Source organism: Mytilus edulis, chromosome 1 (genome assembly GCF_963676685.1).
Source record: "Mytilus edulis chromosome 1, xbMytEdul2.2, whole genome shotgun sequence".
NCBI lineage: Eukaryota > Metazoa > Mollusca > Bivalvia > Mytilida > Mytilidae > Mytilus > Mytilus edulis.
The window spans coordinates 32,921,101-32,945,146 of NC_092344.1; the positions used below are offsets into that span (position 1 = coordinate 32,921,101).

Consider the following 24,046-nt stretch of genomic DNA (forward strand, 5'->3'; position numbering starts at 1 on the left):
AGGTTAAGTTTTGGTGGTTAAGTCCATATCTCAGATACTTAAATCAATAAGTCTAGTATATTTGGTGTATGGAAGGACTGTAAGGTGTACATGTCCAACTATCAGGTGTCATCTGACCTTGGTCTCATATTCATGGTTCAGTGATTATAGTTTAGTTTTTGTGTGTTTGTCTGTTTATCTTATACTGTATGCAATAGGTCTACTATATTTGGTGTCTGGAATGATTGTAAAGTGTACATGTCTAACTGGCAGGTGTCTTCTGACCTTGATCTCATTTTCATGGTTCAGCGGTAAAAGTTCAGTTTTTGAGTGAATGGAAATATTTTATGATGTACATGTCAGTCTCCTAGGTTATATTTGACCTCGACCTCATTTTCAAGTGTTAATTTTTTTGTGTCTGTTTTTTAATACTATAAGCAATTGGTCTAGTATATTTCTGGTATTGATTGATTGCAAGCTGTACATGTCTGCCTTGCAGGGTTCATCTCACCTTGACCTCATTTTTATGGTTAATTGGTCAATGATTAGTTTTCATGGTTAGATCTGTTTCTTAGAAACTATAAGCAATAAGTCAACTATATTAAGTGTATTGAATGATTACAAGATGTATTTCTTGTTTGGTTTATCTGACCTTGACTTAATTTTCCTGGATCATGTTAAGTTTATGTCATAGTTGTAATAAAGCTTTATATTTAGGACTATCAACATAATATCAATGATTATTAAAGAAGGTGAGAAATTACGGCGTATGCACTCATGTTTTCTTATACACAAAGAAATGTAATATAAAATTTTGTCTCTAAGACTGGACAGGATAACACTTTAGTCATGCCAAGTATTTCTTTATTTGAAACAAAGATAAATCCTACACAATGTTTTCAAACGTACAAATTAAACAAAAACTAATAGTGGAACATCAACTGAGGTATTACATATAGATAAATGATGCAGAATTATAGTGTGTAGTTGGTGTATTCAATATTTGTTTACCACGTTAAATTATATTATAACATTTTAGTGACCTAAATCTTATAAAAACAAAAATAACTCTTTGAAAGCACTTTATTAAGGTAGCACAATACAAAGATTTTTTCACTCCCAATCAGACAACTTTAAACTGATGTAATTCAATTCATCCTTCTTTATATTTTATAAATAAGGTACCAAAAGAAAGAAGAAAGATTAATCTTTCAAATTGTGATAATTTCATTATGACATAATTATTACATAATCAATCGTTATATAATTAGTTGCTATATTGTGATGTCCACACTTAAATGAATTTAGCGTCTTTGTTCTTCATAGCATCCCAAAATATTTTATAGATTCTTGAACAACACAGCTTGAACTCCAAAACAGTGTCTCAGATTTCCAAAAACATCAATAGAAATATTTTTATACCCAATTGAATTTAGTGATCTCTTATGAATTGATGTTGCAAACTTCATTGAAGATTTATGAGAGAATGAAATACAATAGGAAAAATCTGAGAAACAGTTTTGGAGGGCAAGAATCTATAAAATATTTTGGGATGCTATGAATAACAAAGAAGCTAAATTCATTCAAGTATGGACATCACAATATAGCAACTAATTACATAACAATTAATTATGTAATAATTATGTCATAATGAAATTATCACAAATTGAAAGATTAATCATTCTTCTTTCTTGTGGTACCTCATTTATAAAATTTAAAGAAGGATGAGTGGAATGACATCAGTTTTAAGATGTCTGATTGGGGATGAAAAATCTGTGTATTGTGCTACCTTAAATGAAAATATATAATCATTTTTCTTTTCAAAAATTTATCATCAAACATAATAATAAACAGATTTAAAACTCCGAACTTTCTCACAAAAACAACATCCAAATGTATTTATCGTACTAAAATCAGAACCTAAACCAATCCCAGAAATCATCATCACCCATGAACTTTCTTTTCTGTTTGAGGATTACTTCGTCTAACACGTGTATGACGCCATTGGTTGAGCTCTTGTCACATTCAGTAATTTGTGATCCTCCGATTTCAGTTTTGCTACCCATTTCATCAACTGTAAATCGTTCTTCAGACATTGATTTTAGTTGCCTCGCTCCATATCCAACGTTTGCAGCAACTATGCTTAAACCAGAGCAACAAATCTGATCTGTAATTAAACAATGATCTATTATCTACATGTTCCTCCTTAATTTGTCTCGTAAAGTACACTTGCTATGGCCATTTTGATTTCGACAAAATATTGTTTTGTTATGTTAATAAAAGTTTTAAAATACTTTTAGATACAGAAAAACAGGAACTACCAAACAATATTGGACACTGAGAACATCAGATCACATACACACAATTACAAATACAAACTTAATCCCCCGGACATAACAAAGCATACAAATAAAAGATACTTAACGTTCTCAAAAATGTAGCTCAAAAAGAGTCTAAATTAATTCCATTTAAATAAAATCAACTATTATCCCTAGCTGTAAGACCAGATATGGTTGAGTTACTGCAAAAGACTCAAAATGAACATTAAGTTTGCAAAACAGCAATACAAGCATTGATTATAAAATTATGTTTGCTGAGTTTCCCCTTTTAAAAAAAACCTGAATACAACAAGTTTATTGTCTTTTCAGATCATTTTTTTCAAATATTCATTTGCAGATAAAAAAAAAACATCATGCATTCTCAACAATTCAAAAGTAAACTACTGTACCTTTAAATATGTGATTAAATAGTACATGTTTTAACTTCCCTTTGTCGTTTACAATGTTCTGTAATTCTGCATCATCAATGCGTTTGAAAGCCTGAAAAAATATTTCTTGATACTTTAAAAACAGTAATAATCTTTCATTCCTTACCTTAAACACATTCCAATGTCCGGTTTATGCAGACAATTAATTTGAAACAACCACCACGAGCTGGTTAATCTTTATGTGACGAGATAGTACCTCAAATTTTTTACAGTGATTTACAATGGCATTAGTTATGCATTTAAAGTCGAGTATTTGTATATCAAATATTAGATTTGCTGTTAATTTTCTTATGAAATGTTATCCAATTTACATTGAACTCCTTTTTTTAAATCAACAGCATTTTTGAAATTGTTATTTATTACTAGAAACGATAGAACTTATACTTACATCGTCTGTAGGTGCAAATAAAGTGAATGGACCATCTCCCTCTAACATATCACCAATTTCTGCTATTTTGATCAGTTGTACCAATTCAGTAAACCGGTTGTCCAGAGCAAGAACATCTAAAAGTGTTCCAGCTGGAGGCTGCAGAACCTATTTTTTAAAATGATGACCATTAGACATAATAAAAAAAAACATGTGCGAAATAGAAAAGTCGCAATTTAAAATATGTTTGTTTCATATGACCCCTAGAAAAAGATTGCTTCAGGCGAATTTGTCGCAACCTTTTGGAGGTTTGGTTTTCAAAGCTCGTCAACTTCGTATTTGTTTTTGCCTATAGTAAATATTTATTCGATCACAACTGACGAGTGTTGTTAAAATGAAACTTTGACGTATTCAAGTAAAAGTTTTGTATCTTTGATAGCTTCGTCTATATGCCTTTTGTGCTTCTTTGTTATATATTTGTTTATTTTTATAGTGCATAAGATTATAACACAATGTTGACTGGTGTACCCCTATTAAAAAAAATAATTCTATTATGTCTGTATTGTTCACACATCGCATTCAGTATAATAGAATTGTATGCGAATGTCATACAAGAGAGATGTAAAGCTAACTATCGCTTTAGGTAATACAAAAACAAATATTTCTGTCGAATATAAAAAAGAAGATATGGTATGATTGCCAATGTACATAATGCTTTACAAGTCACCAAACTTTCGCCTTAGGTTTGTCTAAATTTGTCCAGGAACATCCCATAAAATGTAACCATACCTTGTCAACAATATGAATTATTCCATTACATGCTCTGATGTTCGATTTCTCAATGGTAGCACACTGTGCAGTCTGAACCCATTTCCAATCGAATCTCGCAAAAGGGAATGGCTGAAAATGTAAATACTTTTAAGTCATACCGAATTTAAAGTTCACTGGTAGATTGGAAAGATAAAAGCATAAAAACAAAATTGATAATACAACATTAGCAGTTCCCTCAATGGGAGCTTTCGGCAAACATACTTATAACATTTGTGTGTGAAAAAATAGCAATTAAAATCGTCGATGTTTATATCTTTTAATTTGAGTGCTCGTTTTGTTCTCAATCATTAGAATTTCGAAAAGACATATATCAACAGCGACGAAATACCAACTTTGTTTTGTTTATCTATACTAACCGTTGTATATTCGTTGAATCTGATTTGCTTTCCATTGTTAAGTGTATCTAGTTGTTGGTCATTATACAATCTGCAAGTATGTTCTTCTGATGGAACCACGTGGTATGATAGTAATTTCATTAGTTCTGTGGGATCTGTTGGAATCTTCTCTAAATTCTATAGACATAAGAAAACATTTATTTTGTTTTTGGATGAATTGTTATTGGTAACCAAAGATTCAACGGTTAATATTCAATTCAATCCATAATTATGATATGTCAAATGTTAAAAATACTTTATGTTTTTGAATGTTACATTCTGACTTACAATATCCTAGCTTTCAACCAAAATGCTTTTCATGTATTAAATTTCGGAGATCTGAACTCGGATCTCACATCAAGTCACATGATTAAAGTTACGTTGCATCTAAAACATACGTTTTGACGTCGACCTTAATAGAAGTCAATGTAGAATACAAAATATGTCAGAGGGATTCTCATTTATTGGAGGTTGCTGAACTCTCCAAAATGCATCATTGTTCACTGCAAAATGTTTAGAACTCACTACATATCGGAGATCTTAAATATGTAAATGAAATGAACACACTTCATAATCCTTCACAATACAAGGAACAAATGTAGCATGGTCGTCTTTTAAAGATGCATCTATATGCCGAATCTTTTAGCTGAATTTATTAGTTTATGCAAACGTGGGTGCATGTTGCACTTTTTGTGGCCGTTGTCAACTACGTTTAGGGAAACTAAAGATTTTTTTTAAAACTCTATCATATCTTACCCCACAATATATGTTTGACAATACTTACACCAATAGCTGCATCGCTTGGAGCAAACAGTGTTAGATTTTGTGTCGTCTGTAAAGTTTTGGCCAATCCTGTGTCCTCAATCAACTTTACAATAGCTGATGCCCCGGATCTTCGTGCAATTTCCAACACATCCAATGCTGAATAAAAGTACGAATCATGGTTTTATAAGAACTCTTCAAATTATAGTTGTTGTCCATTCATTTGATGTGTTTTATCTTTTGATTTTGCCATTTGATTAGGGACTTCCCGTTTTGAATTTTCCTCGTTGTACAGTATTTTTATGATTTTACTTATTCGTGATTAATTAAACAATTATTGCAAATTTAGATTGTTGAGTTACTCTTGAAGAGGGAGTCTGTGAATACACGCACGCCCCTTTATTTCGACTAAATAGCCTTTATGTATATATCGTGATTAATAAATCGAAAGTAAGAGGTGCTTGTTATTTCTATCTTTTTTAAACAGGTTGACAATTTATTTTCAGGGTATTTCTAAATTGTAAATTTATCAAATATTCATTACAGATGGATATCTTATCAAAGATGAGGCGACATTCGTTTACCAATGTTTAAATCCCGCGATTCAATAGAGTAGAAACATCAATGAAGGAATTAATGAAAAATAATATATACCGGCGAAGCTTGATACGATCGAACCATGAACAGTTGTGGGAAGTATGGACAAAGAAAACAAATACTTTTCTGACACAGAATGTATGTGGTCTAAGAACTTATAAGATTCAAATTGGACATTTTGCTTTATTGACCTATCTTCTAAACATAACCCCAAAAATTATTCCAACCTTCCTTTAGAGGTATGGAACTGTTGATACAATTTCATATAGATCCATACACTTAAACATAAGGTATTGTCCAGAAACAAGAAACATGTCAAGAAAATTCAAGTTTAACAGAATAAATGGTACTTCGGCATAAATTAAGAGACATTCTGGTTACCTTCATCAGGGACCAAAATATCATCTATCACATATAATACTCCATTTATAGCCATGACATCAATGTCAACAGATTGCGCGCCATTGACAAATAGTTTGTCGTCTGCAGCTCTTGTCAGATTAAGCATGTGGCCTAACAAGTTCCTAGACTTTGATCTGCCTTGTATGGCTTGAGAACATATCACATTAGGAAGAACGTGATTTTTTAACAACTCTGAAAAGAAAGAAAAAACGTTTTTGGTGGTCAAATACTATCACACAAGGAAGGACATTATCATAAATGTTATTATAAATCTTTCCAATGCCATTTATCTTCCTACACACACTTCATTTTTAAAAGCAGCATATAAAAAAGCCCCATTGTAGGAAAGAAAAGTTACCTATTACACAAATAGTAATGCTTCAATGGTAATTCTTTTTACCTTTTTAAAAAGACATTTCTTTTCTAATTAGAGAAATTCCATTTTGTATTTTCCTCGGAGTTCAGTATTTTGTGATTTTGATTTTTTCGTTCAAAGTAACTAATTTTAAAACTGAGGATGACACTTACTGGTGAATGAAAACAATACTTACTTATCAGACACTCAGTATCACCGTCCAAAATTCTTGAAAGAAGGATCGGATCCAATTTCCTAAATGCACTATCGCTGGGTGCAAACAACGTTAACTGGCCTTCATCGCGGAACATCTTTCCTAGACCACTCCTGCCAATTGCTGTATTCAAAAGTTTAAAATATTTTGCTTATTTAAAATTTCATTTTTTTTCACTTGAAATTGAAATATATTATGCAAATTTACTTAATTAATAAAGAATCATAGAGAAACAGAGACATACCATAAGTTTATCTTCTACTGACTTAGTTTAAAGTTCATGCGATTCCATATTTATCGGATTAAACATGAACTTGATTCGGAATTCACCTTCAAATAAACACACATACCACGACTATATTAACCGCAGCCGAAAGGTTTACTCATACCACGACTATATTAACCGCAGCCGAAAGGTTTACTTTAGTTGAAGTTTTAAAGGACGCATTCAACCAAAAGTTATACTGAGCGATTTGCCTTCTTCTGTGTAACTTGTAAACGCTATACTTCTAACTATAGGATGAGTTCATGATAAATCCTCATAAAAAATACAAGACTTTGGATTGCCCGATTCGTGTTTCTTCTACATGAGACTCATCAGTGGAGCTTGGTAGAAAGCAGTTGGAAGGAGGCTCAAAGCAATTAAGAAGTTAAAGAAAGAAAGTAATTCATCGATATCATTCAATGTTAAATTGACTAATTTCTTCTTGTATCATGTTAAATGTATGTTTTGCAAGCAGTAAGGACAATTTTCCCTGAATTTGCGTCACACCAGGGCCATTTTCTAAGGATCTTAAACTTTATTTTCAAATCACACAATTCAGTTCTAGTAATTGTAGCGACGTCCTTCGATGCAAAGTACTAGACTGTTTTCAGCAGGAAATAACATTTTGATTTTATAATAAACATGTATGCAAAAATGTTGCTAAATATTGATACCATAGGATAAATTACTCTTTAATATTCAATATCCAGTATAATTTTAATACCTTTAGGCTTTGACCATGTCAGTAAAAGTAATTCAGAGTAAATGTGTTTTTACCCTTTCAAAATATACGAATTTTTTTTCTATGTTTATTTCAATCCATACTCAGTTTAATATGATATTAGCATACCAGTTTTCATGTAGCTCATTTCAGGATCAGACGAAATTATTTCCATCAACGTCTCAGAAACAGGCTCTAGGACCTCTTCAACAACGTTTATTACTCCGTTTGTGGCTACTGCATCCCTAGATTTGACTTTTATGCAGTTGGCAGTCATAAGCTTAAAAAAAATATCAATAGAAATATAAAGAAACAAAATAGAAAAACAGTTTTGAAAGTTCTAAATAAACTAGAATGAGGAAAGTAAACATATGCAATATGCCAATTAAATTTCTACAAAATATGGTTTCAGGGTATTTCGCAACTTCAATGACTATTACAAACACATTTTTGAAATGTTATAAGTAAACTTTTTTCTATCAACAAAGAACACAATGAACTTGCAAGAACGATGTGGTAGATTAGTTCTGGCTATTAATGTTAACCTCTTAAATAAGAATTATTTGCTTATTAGTAAAACCCACCATTTGAGCACTGGCACACCTGAAATGTATACGTCTAGACAGTAGTTTACCACTGCTCAATATGTTCTAAATGCATGATAGACATTCTTTTGGTTAAAGACTAACCAGCTTACATATACGTCATCTGAAATTTATCCCAACAATGTTATCCAATGTTCTTCACTCGTTTGGATTCGAACCCCTGCTTCTTTGACATCGTGGCATAGAACGAAAATTGCTAACGCAAACGTTTGCCTTAATTTGACACGAGTTATAAATACGCATTATAATAAATCAAAAGAAAATTGAATTAAGTTTAGCTAGTTTTCTACAGAAAAAAACCCATAAACTTACTTCATTGTCATAGAAATTAATTCTGATTTTGTTTTTGTATGGACTTGCTGTATCAATAAGCTGTTCATCGTTTAGTCTGCTGCTGGTATAGACCTCTGGTGATAAATGACCAAGTAACATGGCCTTTAAATCGGAGATCATTGTATCAATCAGTGGCTGCGATACCATCAAAACACCAGTATCCTGCAAAAAGTAGACAAAAATAAAACATTTAAAACAGAGATCATTGCATCAATCATTCAGCGGATGAGACAACATCAAAACGCCAGTATCCTGTAGGTAAAAGACAAAAACAGAAAATTTTATTCAGGTATCTTAGTCAGTGGCTGAGACACCTCCAAACGCCATTATCCTGTAGAAAATAGACCAAAACAAAAACATTTAAAACAGAATTCAGTGTATCTATCAATGACTGAAACACCATCAAAACGCTAGTAAATAGACCAAAACAAAACATTTGCAAAACGAAACATTTACATAAATAAGGCCTTTAGTTTTCTCGTTTGAATTGTTTTACATTGTCTTATCGGGGCCTATTATAGCTGACTATGCGGTATGGGCTTTGCTCATTGTTGAAGGCCGTACAGTGACCTATAGTTGTTAATGTCTGTGTCATTTTGGTCTTTTGTGGATAGTTGTCTCATTGGCAATCATACCACATCTTCTTTTTTATATTTGAATTAGATATCATTGTATCAATCAATGGTAGAGAAACCATTAAAACACCAGTAACCTACAGGTAATAAACTAATACCACATTTAAATCGGGAATCATTGCATCAATCACTGAGCGGCTGAGAAGGTAAGAGAACAAAGCAAAACTATTAAACTCAGATAACATTGTATCTATATGAGGTTGAGAAACCATCAAAACGCCAGTATCTGCAGAAAAAAGACAAAAAAAATATTAAATTATCGATCATTGTTTCAATTATTTGCTGAGACACCATCAAAACGCCAGTTTTTGCAGATAAGAGACTACTAGTAAAACAAAATAAATAAACTAGACATCATTGTATCTATAAATGGTGCAACTGGTACAACATCAAAACGCTTGTATCTTACAGATAATAGACCCAACAAAATATTAAATAGACATCATTGTATCAGCCAGATTTTCTTTGAGAACAGTTGAAGGGTGAAATCAATTGACAGACAATAGAGGGCAAAGTAATCAAACAAATAACTTCATCTATGATTTGTCAACGATCCCATGTTTTGAAATACGACCCCCATGTACGAACGCGAGAGACAACATAAAGGATTTTTTTTTTAATTAGATAGAACATAATCTGCTGGTATGCTAAAGTTTTGAAACCTTATTCAGTAGCGTTAAATCTATACTTGCAGACAACATAAAACCATATTTACCTGTAGTGTAATCTGTGATTTAGGTGCCAAGAGATCAGACATCTGATCAAAGGACTTGTCAACAGGTGCAAATAGTGTGATATTCCCATTCTTTAAATCTTGTTCTAATCCAGCTATTTTAATGGCTTCTATAAACTTGGTGAGATCCAAGTCTTTTGCTTTTTCCAGCAGATTCTTTGTTTCTACAGCTATTTATAAATGAAAAGGTGAAGAAAACTCAAATAAGCAATTACTATGTACACCGTTTTATTTCTTTTGAAAAAAAAATTTGTAAAGGAAGAACACATACGGGCGAAGTACAGGACACGATTGTATGCATATTCAGGAATTGACATCTATTCATTTCAACCAATAATAAATCATATTACCACATGCATTGTATCTGTCTTTATTTTGCAAGATAACAGTCGAAAAATACAAACATTTGTTAAATTGTATTCAACATCAAATACCGTACGCCAAAGATGACAGGTTAGAATGAATCTAGAATTGGCATTTCGTTTTTCTATATTTCAAACTTTTGTGACTGCTTCTTTATATACTTGCTTCGAATCTATTTACAGAACAAATATATTAATGGAAATTTCATTTTATTCTACTTTACATACCAGTGGGGCAACCTATTTGATTTGTCTTCCTTGTAAATCCAGGACAACATTCCTTTACCTCGACAATCGTTTCCTCTTTTCCACCCACCACCATGCTGAAACGTCAAATTTAAAGTATAAGTTGATCAACAATGTATTAATAAAGGCACCAGTAGTATACAGCTGATCTAAAGTCAGAGAAAACAAATCCAGGTTACAAACTGAATCTGCTTAAAATGAAAACAACAAAAACACTGAAGTGCAACAAAAACAAACGCCAATGCAATATACATAGAAACAAACTATCATAGAAACGAATTATTTTTACAACAACTGTAAAAATGCATACATATTTTGCCATCTATCTAAATAGTGAAGAATCCACACCTTAAAGAAAACCTGTCAGCACCAAATTCGATATAGAGTTTAGGTCATATAAAATAGAAAATGATATAAATCCTAATTATAAAATAATTACAAAGCAGTGTTATGGAATATTTGATAGTGGATACAATATCCTTTGTTTAAAGTTTAAATAATCTTACTTTTTTACATTGATAGAAAACCGATTGCTTCATTTGTACCATAGTTTGAATTCAAGGAAAACTACGTAAAAATAAGAAGAGGTGGTATGAGTGCCAATGAGACAACTCTCCATCCAAGTAACGATCTATAAATGTAAATCATTATAGGTAAAAGTACGACCTTCAATACGGAGCCTTGGCTCTAAATGAACAGCAAGCAATAAAGGGCCCCAAAATGACTGGTGTAAAACCATTGAAACAGGAAAACCAACGTTCTAATCTACATAAAAACAAGAAACGAGAAACACTTATGAAGCACATCAACAAACGACAACCACTGAACATCAGGTTCCTGACATACATAACTTGCCTTCTATCTATATGAAGAATCCTTACATTACAGAAAACTAGTCAGCACCAAGTCGATATAGAGGTATGGTCATAAAAAAACAGAAAATGTTCAAGATATATATCGTTCTTATAAACTAATTACAAAGCAGTCAGCATCAACTCGATATAGAGGTTTGGCCAAATAGAACAGAAAATGTTCCAGATATTTATCCTTATTATAAACTAAATTATATTACAAAGCAGTGTTATGGATTATTTGATACTGGAAAAAATATCCTGAAATAAGTTTAAATTATTTTGCTTTTTTACATTCATAAAAGAACGTTTGTATGATTTGTTCCAATGTTTAAATTGAAGGAAATCTACACTATACTTTCCTCTCTGTGAAAACCTCGAAACATAAAAAAAAAAGACTGACACAAAAGAAAACCACTGAATGTTGATATGCCATCGTTCTACTATCGGTCACTGTACTTTTATCAATTTAAACATATTTCAATGTTTATAAAACCTTAAAAACCTTTTAGGAATGCTGCAAAACAAAAACAAACCAAACGAATTATAATATAAAAAAAAAACGCAATGCTGGGGGGCGGGTGAAATAGTTGCATATTTGTTGAACTACACTTTATACAATCTCCATGAGAACATTTGTAATTTCTAGTGTATCAAAGTATATGTAAGTGAATTGTAACTCCTTTGTTTACAATTGAGTCATTTTTGCAATTTCACAAGGGACTTTCCGTTTTAGATTTTCATTGGAGTTCGGTTTTTTTTGGTTGCTATTCTCCTTTTTAGCACGATCATTACCTATTCGTACACTTGTAGGAAGATCCTTTGTCATCACAGACTTGAGATCTAATCACGTGATGACTGGTAATCTCAGTTTCGTCAGAGCTGGATTCATTCTTGATAACATCTTTGTAAGTACAAATATTTGGCCTAAAAAGACAAATATACCAACAGCAAAAAAATAAAAATGGCAATATCAAAACACAAAACTTGCAGAACATTCTTGTATTTAAAAGGGTAATATAAAGTGTGCTAAAAAATGTCATTGCGAAATCTCTTTAAAATGTACTATCATTATAGAAAGCGTTTGCAACTATATTTTTGTTTGATTTTCTGTTGCTGCCATGAATACTTATGTCTGGTGTGTTTAATTAATGCAGAAATCCTCTCATTACCAACAGGAAACAAGTATATCTTTTAACTTGACCGTCTGTGACATTTTGAAACCAAACATAAAAACGCTATTGATGTAAGATGCGATGTAGTTAAATATACTTAATGTATTTATAATGCAATAATCATGATGTGATATAAAACAGGCACGTGACATAAATTATACTTACCCTTCATACCATGGTTTTCTTTGGTCAAAATTGAAGTCAAAATCAAAATCAAAGTCAAAATCAAAACTATAACCTCTCCTTCTGTTGTTGAAACCCAGTTGGAACCTTCTGTTCCCTGGCCTAAAATAAAATACAGATATTCATTTAATTGACTAAAGTCATAGTTGTTTCGGCTGCTGCCGCTGCCGCTGATGTTGATGATGGTTATCCCATTTAGTTGAGTCAAATATGTTGGTTACAAAATTTATGTTGTTGTTTCAGTTCTGTTAAATGTAATTTTCGTTTACTGGCACTGGGCGGATACCACTGGTGTTGAAATGTTATCGTCGGTGCTTTGGTACTGACATAATTTATTACATACCTTTTTGAGTTCCCCTTTGAAACTTAACAAAAAGATGACAAAAGTCCAGCTCTCTCAGACAAAGTTATCATTATATATGATTTTGATGTTCATTTTATGTCCCTTTTTTGTCTTACTGCTCTTCTAGTATTCATACATTCTTGACTGTCATATTTTTCAGTTTGAGTGTTCCTTAGATTTATCAATCCAAAAAGGGGCTGCAGACGCAAGATATTTCTATAAAGGTTTTGTTTTCTATGGTAGCCTGATTCGGCCATTTCGCGTTTCGCGTTTTTGCGTTTTCTTCTTTCACTTTCATGCGAAATCGAGAAATCATTATCCGTTTTCGCGTTTTTGCTTTCTTGCTTTCTCGATTTCGCGTTTTGGCTTTCCCGATCTCTCTATTTCTCAATATATCGATTTCGCTTTCTCGAACTTTCGATTTCTCGATTTCGAGTTTACAAACTGAAAGGAGAAAACGCGAGATGGCCGTATCCGGCAACCATAGTTTTCCATTTTGAGTCGAGGTCTTTAAACTGATTTTTATAATTTGGTTTGATGTTGTGTTGTTCCACAATTTACCAAGGTGCTGGAGGGTTGAGTGCTCACAAACATTAATTAACCCTGTCATTTTCATAAACGATGACCTATAATTGTTTCAATCGCAATCATACCACACTTCTTTTTCACTTACTTTGTTAAGTGGTTGGTTGGGATGTACCAATATCATAATGAATATCAGTTAATTGATAATGTATAATTTGATATGAAACAGTAGGTGAACTGTTTTCGTCCAGAAGATGGCTATATGCCACTGACTTGTGTAGACTCAAATTTTTTACAGAAATTCATTTTCGTTTAAAAATTGTCATATTATTTCCTAAATAAGAAATGAAAAGTGAGGTTTTGAAAACTTGCATCAGGACACAGTATATTCCGATTAATTTAATCTAGTAGTATATTTTCAGGCAACCGTTCAATCATGTCGCGCTGAGGGGTCGATCCTTCATGCAGAATATCTTGACTGTAAATCTTTCAAACTTGTATATTAAATCACTATGTAGAAGAGAGGTTTGAAGCTTTATGAATGCTACAGAAAAGAAAGCATGCCAGTTTAATGTCAAGAACATTCTATTACACTGACGATACTATTACATTTGTTTTGTTTGGCGCTATACATAGTGCATAATCAAATAATCGTGTAACCTCACTCAAATTTGTTTTTGTATTAATTTTTTTATAGATTACTTTATTAACTTATCTTTTCACTTTCATATAACTTTATGATATTATGAGTCAACTACTTGTTGTTTTAAGTGTTCTTCGTATTATTCAAGTGTTTACACTAGCAGGTTTACTTGTTTATTACAACTGAGTATTACAACAACATACAGAGTATACATATAGAGTGATTTTATGGTTATTTATGATAAATAATGCAATTTTTCCTTCTTGCTTTGAAAGTTTCGTCGTCAACATAATAACTGTTTTGTTTTGCCGTTGCAATTTAGATACATAAAAAGAAAGCGATTATTTTCAAAATTATAATAGTAATCGCTTTCTTTTTATATATTATACTAGATTTATAATATATAAGAAGAAAAAAAGGAAAATAATCCGGAGTAAATATAAAAAAAAAGATCTAAAAAAAATATGAAAATAAAAAATAAAGAAAAGTCCTTGGTCTTCTTACCTGCGACGTGACCACCTATATGAGGGTCTAAAAGGTCTGTCGTCGTCGTCACTGTCGGCTTCCCAATCGTCGTCATTTATGACATGTCGTCTAAATCCAGGAGCATGTTTGTTTTTCCTGTACCGTCTCCGAGAACCAGATTCTATTGCTATCACCAAAAATACGGCTAAAATCAAAACAACTATCGCAATCTTACTCATGTTGCTGATGATGAGGGTGTTATGTCAGTACAGTTTATTTATGTGAAGGTGAATGTGGGTTATTCGATTTCGTTGTAGGGGAGTTAAGCATATGCATGACAAACAAAGAAAGACATTAAGACAGTAAGTATAGTTTGTTTATATTGTATGAGTAAAGATATATGATTACTTAATTATTAAAAGATAAGAGAACGCCTTGTTTACATTGTTAGAAACTTAAAAATATTTTAATATTTTGAACTTTCCCTGTTGGAAAGATCCAAAACCAAAATATGAATCATTATTGCTTATGTAACTGGAAATTTGCATATATCTGTAAATAAAATCTCTTTCCGATAAATGTTAACCGCTTTGCTCTATTTCAATCAAAATCATCATTTGCGTCAAGAGAAGAAATCAGAGAAGGAAATTTGTAAAGGGTCATAGAAAAATATTTATATTCATTTCTTTTCTTTTTTATTTAGTTTTGTTCGATCTAGTATATATATGTAAACTAATTCTGAAAAATTATTAATATTATGTGACCTTCATTCAGTGAACGTTTGCATTTCGTTTATGCTGCGTATCAATTTACAGTTACATAAGAAACTATATAGTAATTCTACTGTATATTTCTGTGCGAGATATCGGAAACGAACATTTTTTTTTGCAATTAACCACAATTTTGCTATGGGTCGATATTTTGGTATTGTTTGAACATGTAAACTTACGATATTCAAGATCGTACTTTGTAACCTGTTGACCAGTGTTATGATGTGTTTGTTTACCCAGCGCTTGGAGACTTCTCAGAAAGATATTCTGATCCAGGATGTTGTTTTTACTTAGAACCACGGTTTTCATCATGTTGATTCGTCAATCATTTAGCCTTACAGTAAACTATAGTTTACTATAATAGATCTACGATAAGGGTTATGCACACTGTTGAATGCTGTACAGTGCACAAACTTTAGTTAATTACATTTACATAATTCTGGTCTAATGTTGTATTGTTGTCTCCTTTTCAATCCTCAGTTTCAATCATACATCTTCGGTACTTACTATAGATTTATACCGTGCTGTTATTAATTTTCCGTTGATAAATTTAGAAATAGTTTAGAAAAAAAGGTCCGACTCCTTCAGGCAAAGTAAACAGTATCTACTTTTTGATTATATTATCTTGCATAGCCCCTGACGTGTTGGAGTATCTATAATATCTGATTTCAAATGTTTTGGGTTTGCGCGTCCCTAATAGTGCTAAAACTTCAAATGTTTGGGTTTGCGCGTCCCTAATGGTGTTAAAACTTGACAGAATCACGATTATTTTTTATTGTTATCCATTTGTTTTTTTAATTTTATTTAATCATTTTATTCGTATAACAACGGTTTGCACTATTCAAACAAAACTTCAGAAAAAAATAAAACTACACCTGAGGAAAAGTTTAGAGTAAACCCAAGGAAAAAAGTAAAACCGTTTTTTTTGGAAAAAATGCAATACTTCATTCTAGGAAATAAAATGAAATAGTCAAGGACATTTAGAAGTAGTTCTGCATTCCTAAGAGTAGTTGTTTACAAACAAATAAATGATCGTAGTCAGGCATAAACATCCGGAGGAGCCAGGAATGGTAATTCAAGTTAAAGCAACTAAATCGAGGCACCATTCCTCTTGAGTTTAATGCACACGAATAAAAAGTATGCAATATTAACCTGTAAGAGCAATTGATGATGAATGGATTTTCAGACTTCTTGGTTGTTACCTTTTTTTTAATTTTTTATTTTTTGCTTGTTACAGGTTTTGGACTTGTTATGGTTTTTGAACTTAGTATCAGTGACAAAATATGCAGGATGTTAAGGAAATGTGATAATATATATTTAGATATATTTAACTTTCTGTTGAAACAATACTATTAACAATAAAAAAAAAATTGTATTTGAGAGAAGCCAACATTGACAGATAAAGTTGATCTATTGAATCCCCTATCTCGTCCTGGTGGCTCTGGAAAAAATATTGACAACCATCGACAAAAAATCTTTACTACAAATTAATTAAAACTTTGAACACTTTTTGCATCGATGAAAAATTTGGTTTATAAGTACTAGTTTGGTTGTCCCTGGATATACCTAAATGCAAACGGTATCTCTCAATTTATCTTAATTTTTGCGGCGATGTTGTTTATCAAACCCGTAAACTTAGATACGATCCATGTAAATTCATGTAACATGGATCCCATGAAAACTTATTGATGGATCCCATGAAATAACTCATTCTCAATGGGTATCTTTTAACAATGTAGTAAGATCTTTCAATATTGTCTCAATCGGTATACTAACATTGATTTTGTTTCATAAATACACAGTTATGAACGGTTATTCAACAGCCTGTCGATACTTATATTTTGGCATTGCACAAGGTCATGTTTTTCTTATACTGTACATGGCATCTTTTAACTAAATCCGGTTGATTTGTACTGATTGATATTTTAGTATTGCAAAGGACATGAATAGTTTGCCTGTTACTCAACTGTTTTGTGATATTGCGAGGTAAGTGTTACCGGATACTTAGAGTTTTGAGATAAGACAATCCTGTAAAGTCTTAAAAACTGCAGTAGGCGTCAAAATATATTTATTGCGAAGTTAGTTTTTTTTTTTTTATTTCTATAAAGTGGCTGTCCATTTTGTTTACAAACTTAATACAAGTACATGCAATTCTAATTGCCTGAATCTACTATCACCACACGAATAGGGAAGTACATATATTTTAAGTGGTTCATACTTGAGTTGGAGTTGCTTATGAACACACTTGCACTCAAGTGTCTGTCTTTGATTCTACTGAAAGGATGTTTTTTGCGTCTGCAGCTGAAAAAAACGTTAGATATTGAATCTGTAGTCCAACCGTTGGCTTCTGGAATGCGGTTCCTTCTTTAGAAGAATTTATGGAATTCCATTTAAAACAATAAAATGATAAAAAGAAAAGAATATCGTCTTGTCTCAAGGAGTAGAAGAAATTTAACACCCAAGATTGATTATCGTGGGGCATTTGTTATTGATCAAAATTCTGAATTTCTTCCAATAACAATAGTCATATAAGAAGAAGTGTTTTCATATATTAATTCCGATAAAGGAAAATTCCAAAGTTAAGATTCTTATGGAAAATCCAAAAAACTTTAGATATCAACGAATAGAATACTTGACATATCTAACCAGGAAACAAACACATATAACTCACTGTATCACAAACAGGAGTGAAAAGAGACAGATAGAAATTTAAGACTTGTACTGTAAATCATTTATCTGACCATTAAGCTTCAACAACATCTTACTAAGACTGTGCTTGAACCTCTATTAGGTTAAAGACCGATTGTATTTTAACACTTTAATGGGACCTTCAGGGGTTTTCGTAGTAACCACAACAGAAAAGAGGACAATTTGTTTAGTTTGAACAAACACCTCAATTCTCACAATCAAGCATAGCATCACAAATAGTAATGATTACCATCCATATGTTGCTCTGATTCTTGTTTCCTGATAAAAAAAAACCACACAAATAAAAATATTTTCGATTTTGAGGGAAACTTAATTAATCTGATTTTGACCTTTCCTCTTATTATCGAAGCTGCTTACATTAAGTTGAAACACGATTTTACAATCAAGAAACATAAACGTCATACTTATACAAGGCTACTTTATAGGTTCACTCAGTTCATGAAAATTTCCTAATCGGATGTTCATTCACTTGTGTTTATTTGTAACATTATTATGTCATTTTTAAGAGATCATATGCAATTTACTCATAATCACAAATTAGTTTATCATAATTTTAAGAGTTCCTGAACTTACTACATCAGTTCAAAGTGTCTTTCCGCCTTTGCGTTACGGATTAAAGTAAATTTAACTTTGAGTAGATTTGAATTTTATTCTTTTCTTATGAGAATATGGCTCCTCCCGAATCAATAAGAGGGATAAAAGATACCAGACAGACAATCAAACTCATAGATCGAAAATAAACTGACAAAGTGAGGGCTAAAAAACGAAGACAATTATAATAGTGTACAAGACACAACATAGAAAAATAAAGACTTTAGAAACACGAACTCTCATGTGCTCCGGAAGGGTAAGCAGATCCTGCTCGACATGTGGCACCCGTCGTGTTGATCGTGTAATTACAAACCCGGTAAAGAGTAAGTTATAATACATCAAACGAGGCCACACGACACTTTATCAAAATTGTTTGGGATAGTGTTTGCTACTGTATACAAAATTAATGGATACAATTCATCAATAGGTAGCAATTTCGGATGATAACCGAGGACTTCAGTGATTTCCTTGATAGTGTGATGTTGCTTATAAGCAAACTAATGAACCAAGGGTACCAAAAGGGAAAATAGAAGATATCACTGTAAAAGATTTTCTTACACTATCATAACATGGTTGTTGAATGCGTTTGTTAAGTTGTAGCCACAACACCACCCTCTTTTCCTCGATTGTGACATCACCGGATGCATATGGTCAGCAGTTTGAACTTGCATCGAGTTACACGAAATGTGACATCAGAGGAGCAAAAACTTAGTTAGTTGTATTGCTTTAAAATTAGCTTTAATGTTGTCTTTTGTGCGGATTTTTTTCCAATGTCTATGTCGTCTTTAGTTGCAATAGTATTGCTAATTGGTTTTTAATTGAAAATCCTGCTTTCACATTTATAATTAAAGGGATTAAAGAATTAACATGTACAGATAGTTTTAAAATTTAGTCAAGTCTTTTATGGTTAAACAATATGTACAATTATCAATAAGCTATTGCAAGTCGTCTCAACTCTGGATATGGTTCATTCATAAATATTTTAACAACTACAGTGCGGTATTTACAATTGGATCAGGAACGACAACCCTTCTTGGGGACCTTAGTTCATCCAAAGTTATGAGGGGTTTGTGTAGATCAATTTGATCTTCGGGTGTTTGTGTAGATCAATTTGTTGTTACTGTGAACTTGTGTCTTTCGTAGTTTTTTTTTGTTTTTGGTGATGGTGTGGTCTGTTTTTATCGGTGGTGGTTTTTACTCGTTGCCTCTTTGTTTCTTCTCCCTTTTTCGTTTTGACTGTTGATTATTACACGAAATTCATCTCCAAAATAACGCCACCTATTGATTTTTCCTCTACATTGAATTTACTTTTCTCTGACCCGACATGAGAAAAACGTAGAGAAGTGTTCATGTAAAGGCATCACCATTTCTCTTCATGTTTTCATTGGGTTTCTGTTTAATCATTTTGGCATTTAGTTTAATGTGTTTTTGTCAGTGTCAAAGTAGCGGCACCTCATAGTCCAGGTATGATCTTACCAGATACAAAAAGGTTCAGGAGTGGAAATCGAATTATTATAGGAATGAATGAATTAAGCGTGCTTAAGCCGATAAATAAGGTTCATCGAGCTGCTTACTTAACCTTTATAAAAAAAAAAGCAAACTGGCACATGCTATGATTTTAGCTATACAATACTTTGGTGAAATAGTTGAGAAGTAGACTATACCTTATCCAAGATACTCGGAAATACCGAGGTTGATGATTTGCATACTTGTCAGCAACTCACAACAATTTTTTACGCAAATCTTTGACGAATATATGTGAAAACGAATCCAGTATCAGGTTGAACAAACAAGAATTATAGTGAAGAAAAGACCTCATGAATATAGAATTCCTTCTTTCAAAACATGTTATTTCAATCAAACCTGCCAGTTAAAGTATATCCAAGGGTTTTAATTAAAACAGGTTGTATGTGCCGAAAGCAATTAACATTTACAGTTTGAACAGACGATATAAAGAAAGACTTAACTTTTTGTTTCGTAAAATAAATGAAGACCTTTATAGTGGAAGAGAAAGTCGACTTAATCTATTACAAAAATTCTTTCTTTGCAATAAAAGCGACTCTTCTCAGTTCAGCAACTCGCTTGTCGTGCCGATTGTGGTGCTAATATTCCATTTTTCTATACAGGATATAGATGAAAATCTAGCTTTGTAATTTTCTATAAACTGTGAGACTAAATATTGCTCGATTTTTGTCTTTTCTGTTCACCTGGTATCAGCGCAAAAAATACATAATAAGTATTGAAATGGCAGCTGATGAAATGACTGTATGGCACTATACGATATTATTTTCAAGTATTCTCCCGTAGATATTTGGATGATCAATCAGCCTGTGAATTAAGAGACGAACAACTCTTTAAGCTTTGGACAACATGTATGTTATTTCTGGCGAACGGACAGTCACTGACCAGGAGATCATTAAATTGAAAATAATTAAAATCTCATGTTAACACTACATTTCACTTTTTTATTTCACAACAAAGGTATGTACACGAAAATATGTAGAAGCATATGATACGTTAAACCAAACTTTTTTTGTAAATCTAAAAAATAAAATAAATAATTAAATAAAAATTAAACATTACAGGTTTACATTTTGGCAAATTTTACCTGTTTATCTGTTTAAAAATATGCTTTCCACGAATTATTAAAAAAAGTGTGTAGTTTTTGGATATTAAAAAAATCTTCAACAGATATTTTCTCATAATTTTTTTCTTGTAAAATATATTGCCTTAATTTTAATTTCAAGAAATGAATACTATCTAGAGTTAATAAAGTTCTTTTTTTTCCTAATTTACAAGATCTAATAAAAAATCTACTAACACTAAATACGGTAACCAAGGATTTCCTGGGTTGCATTTAATCTGACTTGATATTTTTTAATATTAACGCCTTTAAAAATCATTTTCGACCTAGTATGAGTATTGAAAACTCCAAAACACTGCAAAATATAACAAATGATAAAAATAAACTTATAACAAAACTGGAAAAACAACCTGTTACAACACAACAGTAAGACTATATTTGTGAAGGCAAATGACTGTAATTTCAGACATGTATACATCTTTCAAATTACACTTACAAACAAAAAGTATATATTGATACTGGTATTTGTGTACTAATTTCCTCAAAAATCAGAAATCGGATGACCGACTCTTTTTTTTACGTTCCAAAATATGATGTTACCACTGGGGTATACATCGATAAATAAAAATTTTAAAAAAATTGAATGTCCAAAAATTAAACTCTTGTATAACTATTCATATATACGGATGTAACTCGAATAGGGAATACAAAGTATGTTTTCATTATTGCCAAAAATGTCCAAAAATGTTTGGGATACAGTGGCGGATCCAGAAATTTTCATAAGTGGGGGCCCACTGACTGACCTGAGAGGGGGCCCGCTCCAGTAACGCTTTAGTGATTCCCTATATAAGCAACCAATTTTTTTCCGAAAAAGGGGGGACCCTGGCTCCCTGCCCCCCCCCCCCCCCCCCTAAATCCGCCTTTTGGATATATGTTTCAAAAATCAGAGTTCCTTAATTTACATTGAATTGTTTAAACTATCAGCATTTAATGATAAACAGATATTGATATATATGTATGTCATATTAAACAAAAATAAGAAACTAAAAATACACTATAAAAGTTTCTGTCTTTAGAAGTCAATAATTGAGAGTATAAAAAATCAATTAAGCCACAACCATGATAATGCCTTTTCACTAACAAGAAATGTACACAGGCCATAGCCCTTTATATACCCCTGTATTGGCGAGTGATCCGGGGAAAGCCCCAGATTATCATCAATTCCATAAAAAATTATCTGAGATATAGTTTACATCATACCAAATCACAACAAAATATGAAAACGCGCGCTGTTCTTTTCAAGTGCACCCATTCAGGCCATGACGAGAACAAAATTTGACAAAGTGCCAAGATTTACATATAAATGATTACATTTGAAATGACATGAATTTAACGATTTCAAAGAACAATGTGTTCATAAGCCACTATAATATCGAACAGTTTCCCTTTTCCTTGAAGGGATTATCTCCGGGCCTAGGAAATCCTTTAATTAGAACGTCTGTTTCTGAGTGCTGTTCACAGTATTTCATAATTTCTTCAATACATTCGGATACTCGTACCCTCTGAATGGCTGCTTCTTGCCTCAACTGTTCTACTAACTTCCGTTGTTGTTGGAGACCTTCTTGAAACTTGTTCATTTTGGTTGTCCTAAAACGATAAATTGAACGTTTATTTTCGGTGACCTTATATAAAAAAAACATTAAAAATTGGATACATCATACATGCATGCATGCAAAGCAACATAAACTATCATGCGTGGAATAAAACCCATGAAAACATACTCGTAAAGATCACAATCTCTACTTAATAAAGCTGTAATCGTACACCGACTCAGCTTCTTTAAAACATAATCAACATTTGAGAATGAAGTTTGTGCTGAATCAAACAAATGCATGCCCTACCTTACCTGATGAATTTATTCAGAGTGGACCGGTTTCCGTGTGTAGTTATGACATATAATACTTTAGTTTGTTTCATAGTAAGTTGAACCATGGTTCGGTTTCTACTGTTCTATTTATTCTAGATTTATTTGCAGTAGAACAGGGGTGAAATATACCAAAGGTACATTCGACAAACTCATACATGTAAGCCGAAAACTAACTGAACGACATTGCCGAAAAAGAAAAAGAACAAAAGAAGAACAGTATACAAAACACAGCATAGAAAACAAAATACTGAACAACACAAACCACACAAAACAAAACCGGGGTATATGATGTGATTATCTTTTATTAATCAAAGACGAATTTGATCCCGTCATATCATTCAATATATGAAAACAATTCATGCCGTATGAATGCAACCCATTACTTCGCGCCTTCATCTTCAATATATGCAAGTTTCATTCTAATCAATAAAAAAAATGTCGGACACACAGAGTATTGTCCTTCGGTGCATCAAAAAGGAAATAAGGGCAATTCGCATTAGGCACATTGGTAACCACAATGATTAAAGTAATTTCGATACTACAAATGATATATTTCATACTATGATGCTTGGAATTCGATGCACGGGTTGGACTAAGAAAACTACATTCAAAATTGATACATATAGATTATGGCAAAGCGTATCCGCGCTAACAAGTTTCTATCAAAAGCATTTGTGTTAACGTTTCCGTGGTGTCTTTTCTTGAAGTGAATGTGAATAAATAATTTGCCAA

At 32.1% G+C, this 24,046-nt stretch overlaps 1 protein-coding gene across 1 annotated transcript; it reads right to left on the reverse strand.

The window, feature by feature from the left end:
• Window positions 1-826: 826 nt before the first annotated feature.
• Window positions 827-15,043, reverse strand: LOC139480856 (transforming growth factor-beta-induced protein ig-h3-like). The gene is made up of 15 exons (XM_071263780.1): window positions 14,773-15,043; window positions 12,740-12,859; window positions 12,195-12,326; window positions 10,531-10,625; window positions 9,923-10,110; window positions 8,552-8,734; window positions 7,764-7,914; window positions 6,631-6,771; window positions 6,059-6,271; window positions 5,103-5,239; window positions 4,301-4,456; window positions 3,903-4,013; window positions 3,135-3,281; window positions 2,708-2,798; window positions 827-2,146 (listed from the first exon to the last, which is right to left on the reverse strand). The coding sequence occupies exons 1-15, from the start codon at window positions 14,970-14,972 to the stop codon at window positions 1,893-1,895; spliced, it is 2,319 nt and encodes a 772-aa protein (XP_071119881.1). The 5' UTR covers window positions 14,973-15,043; the 3' UTR covers window positions 827-1,892.
• Between the last annotated feature and the right edge of the window lie 9,003 nt (window positions 15,044-24,046).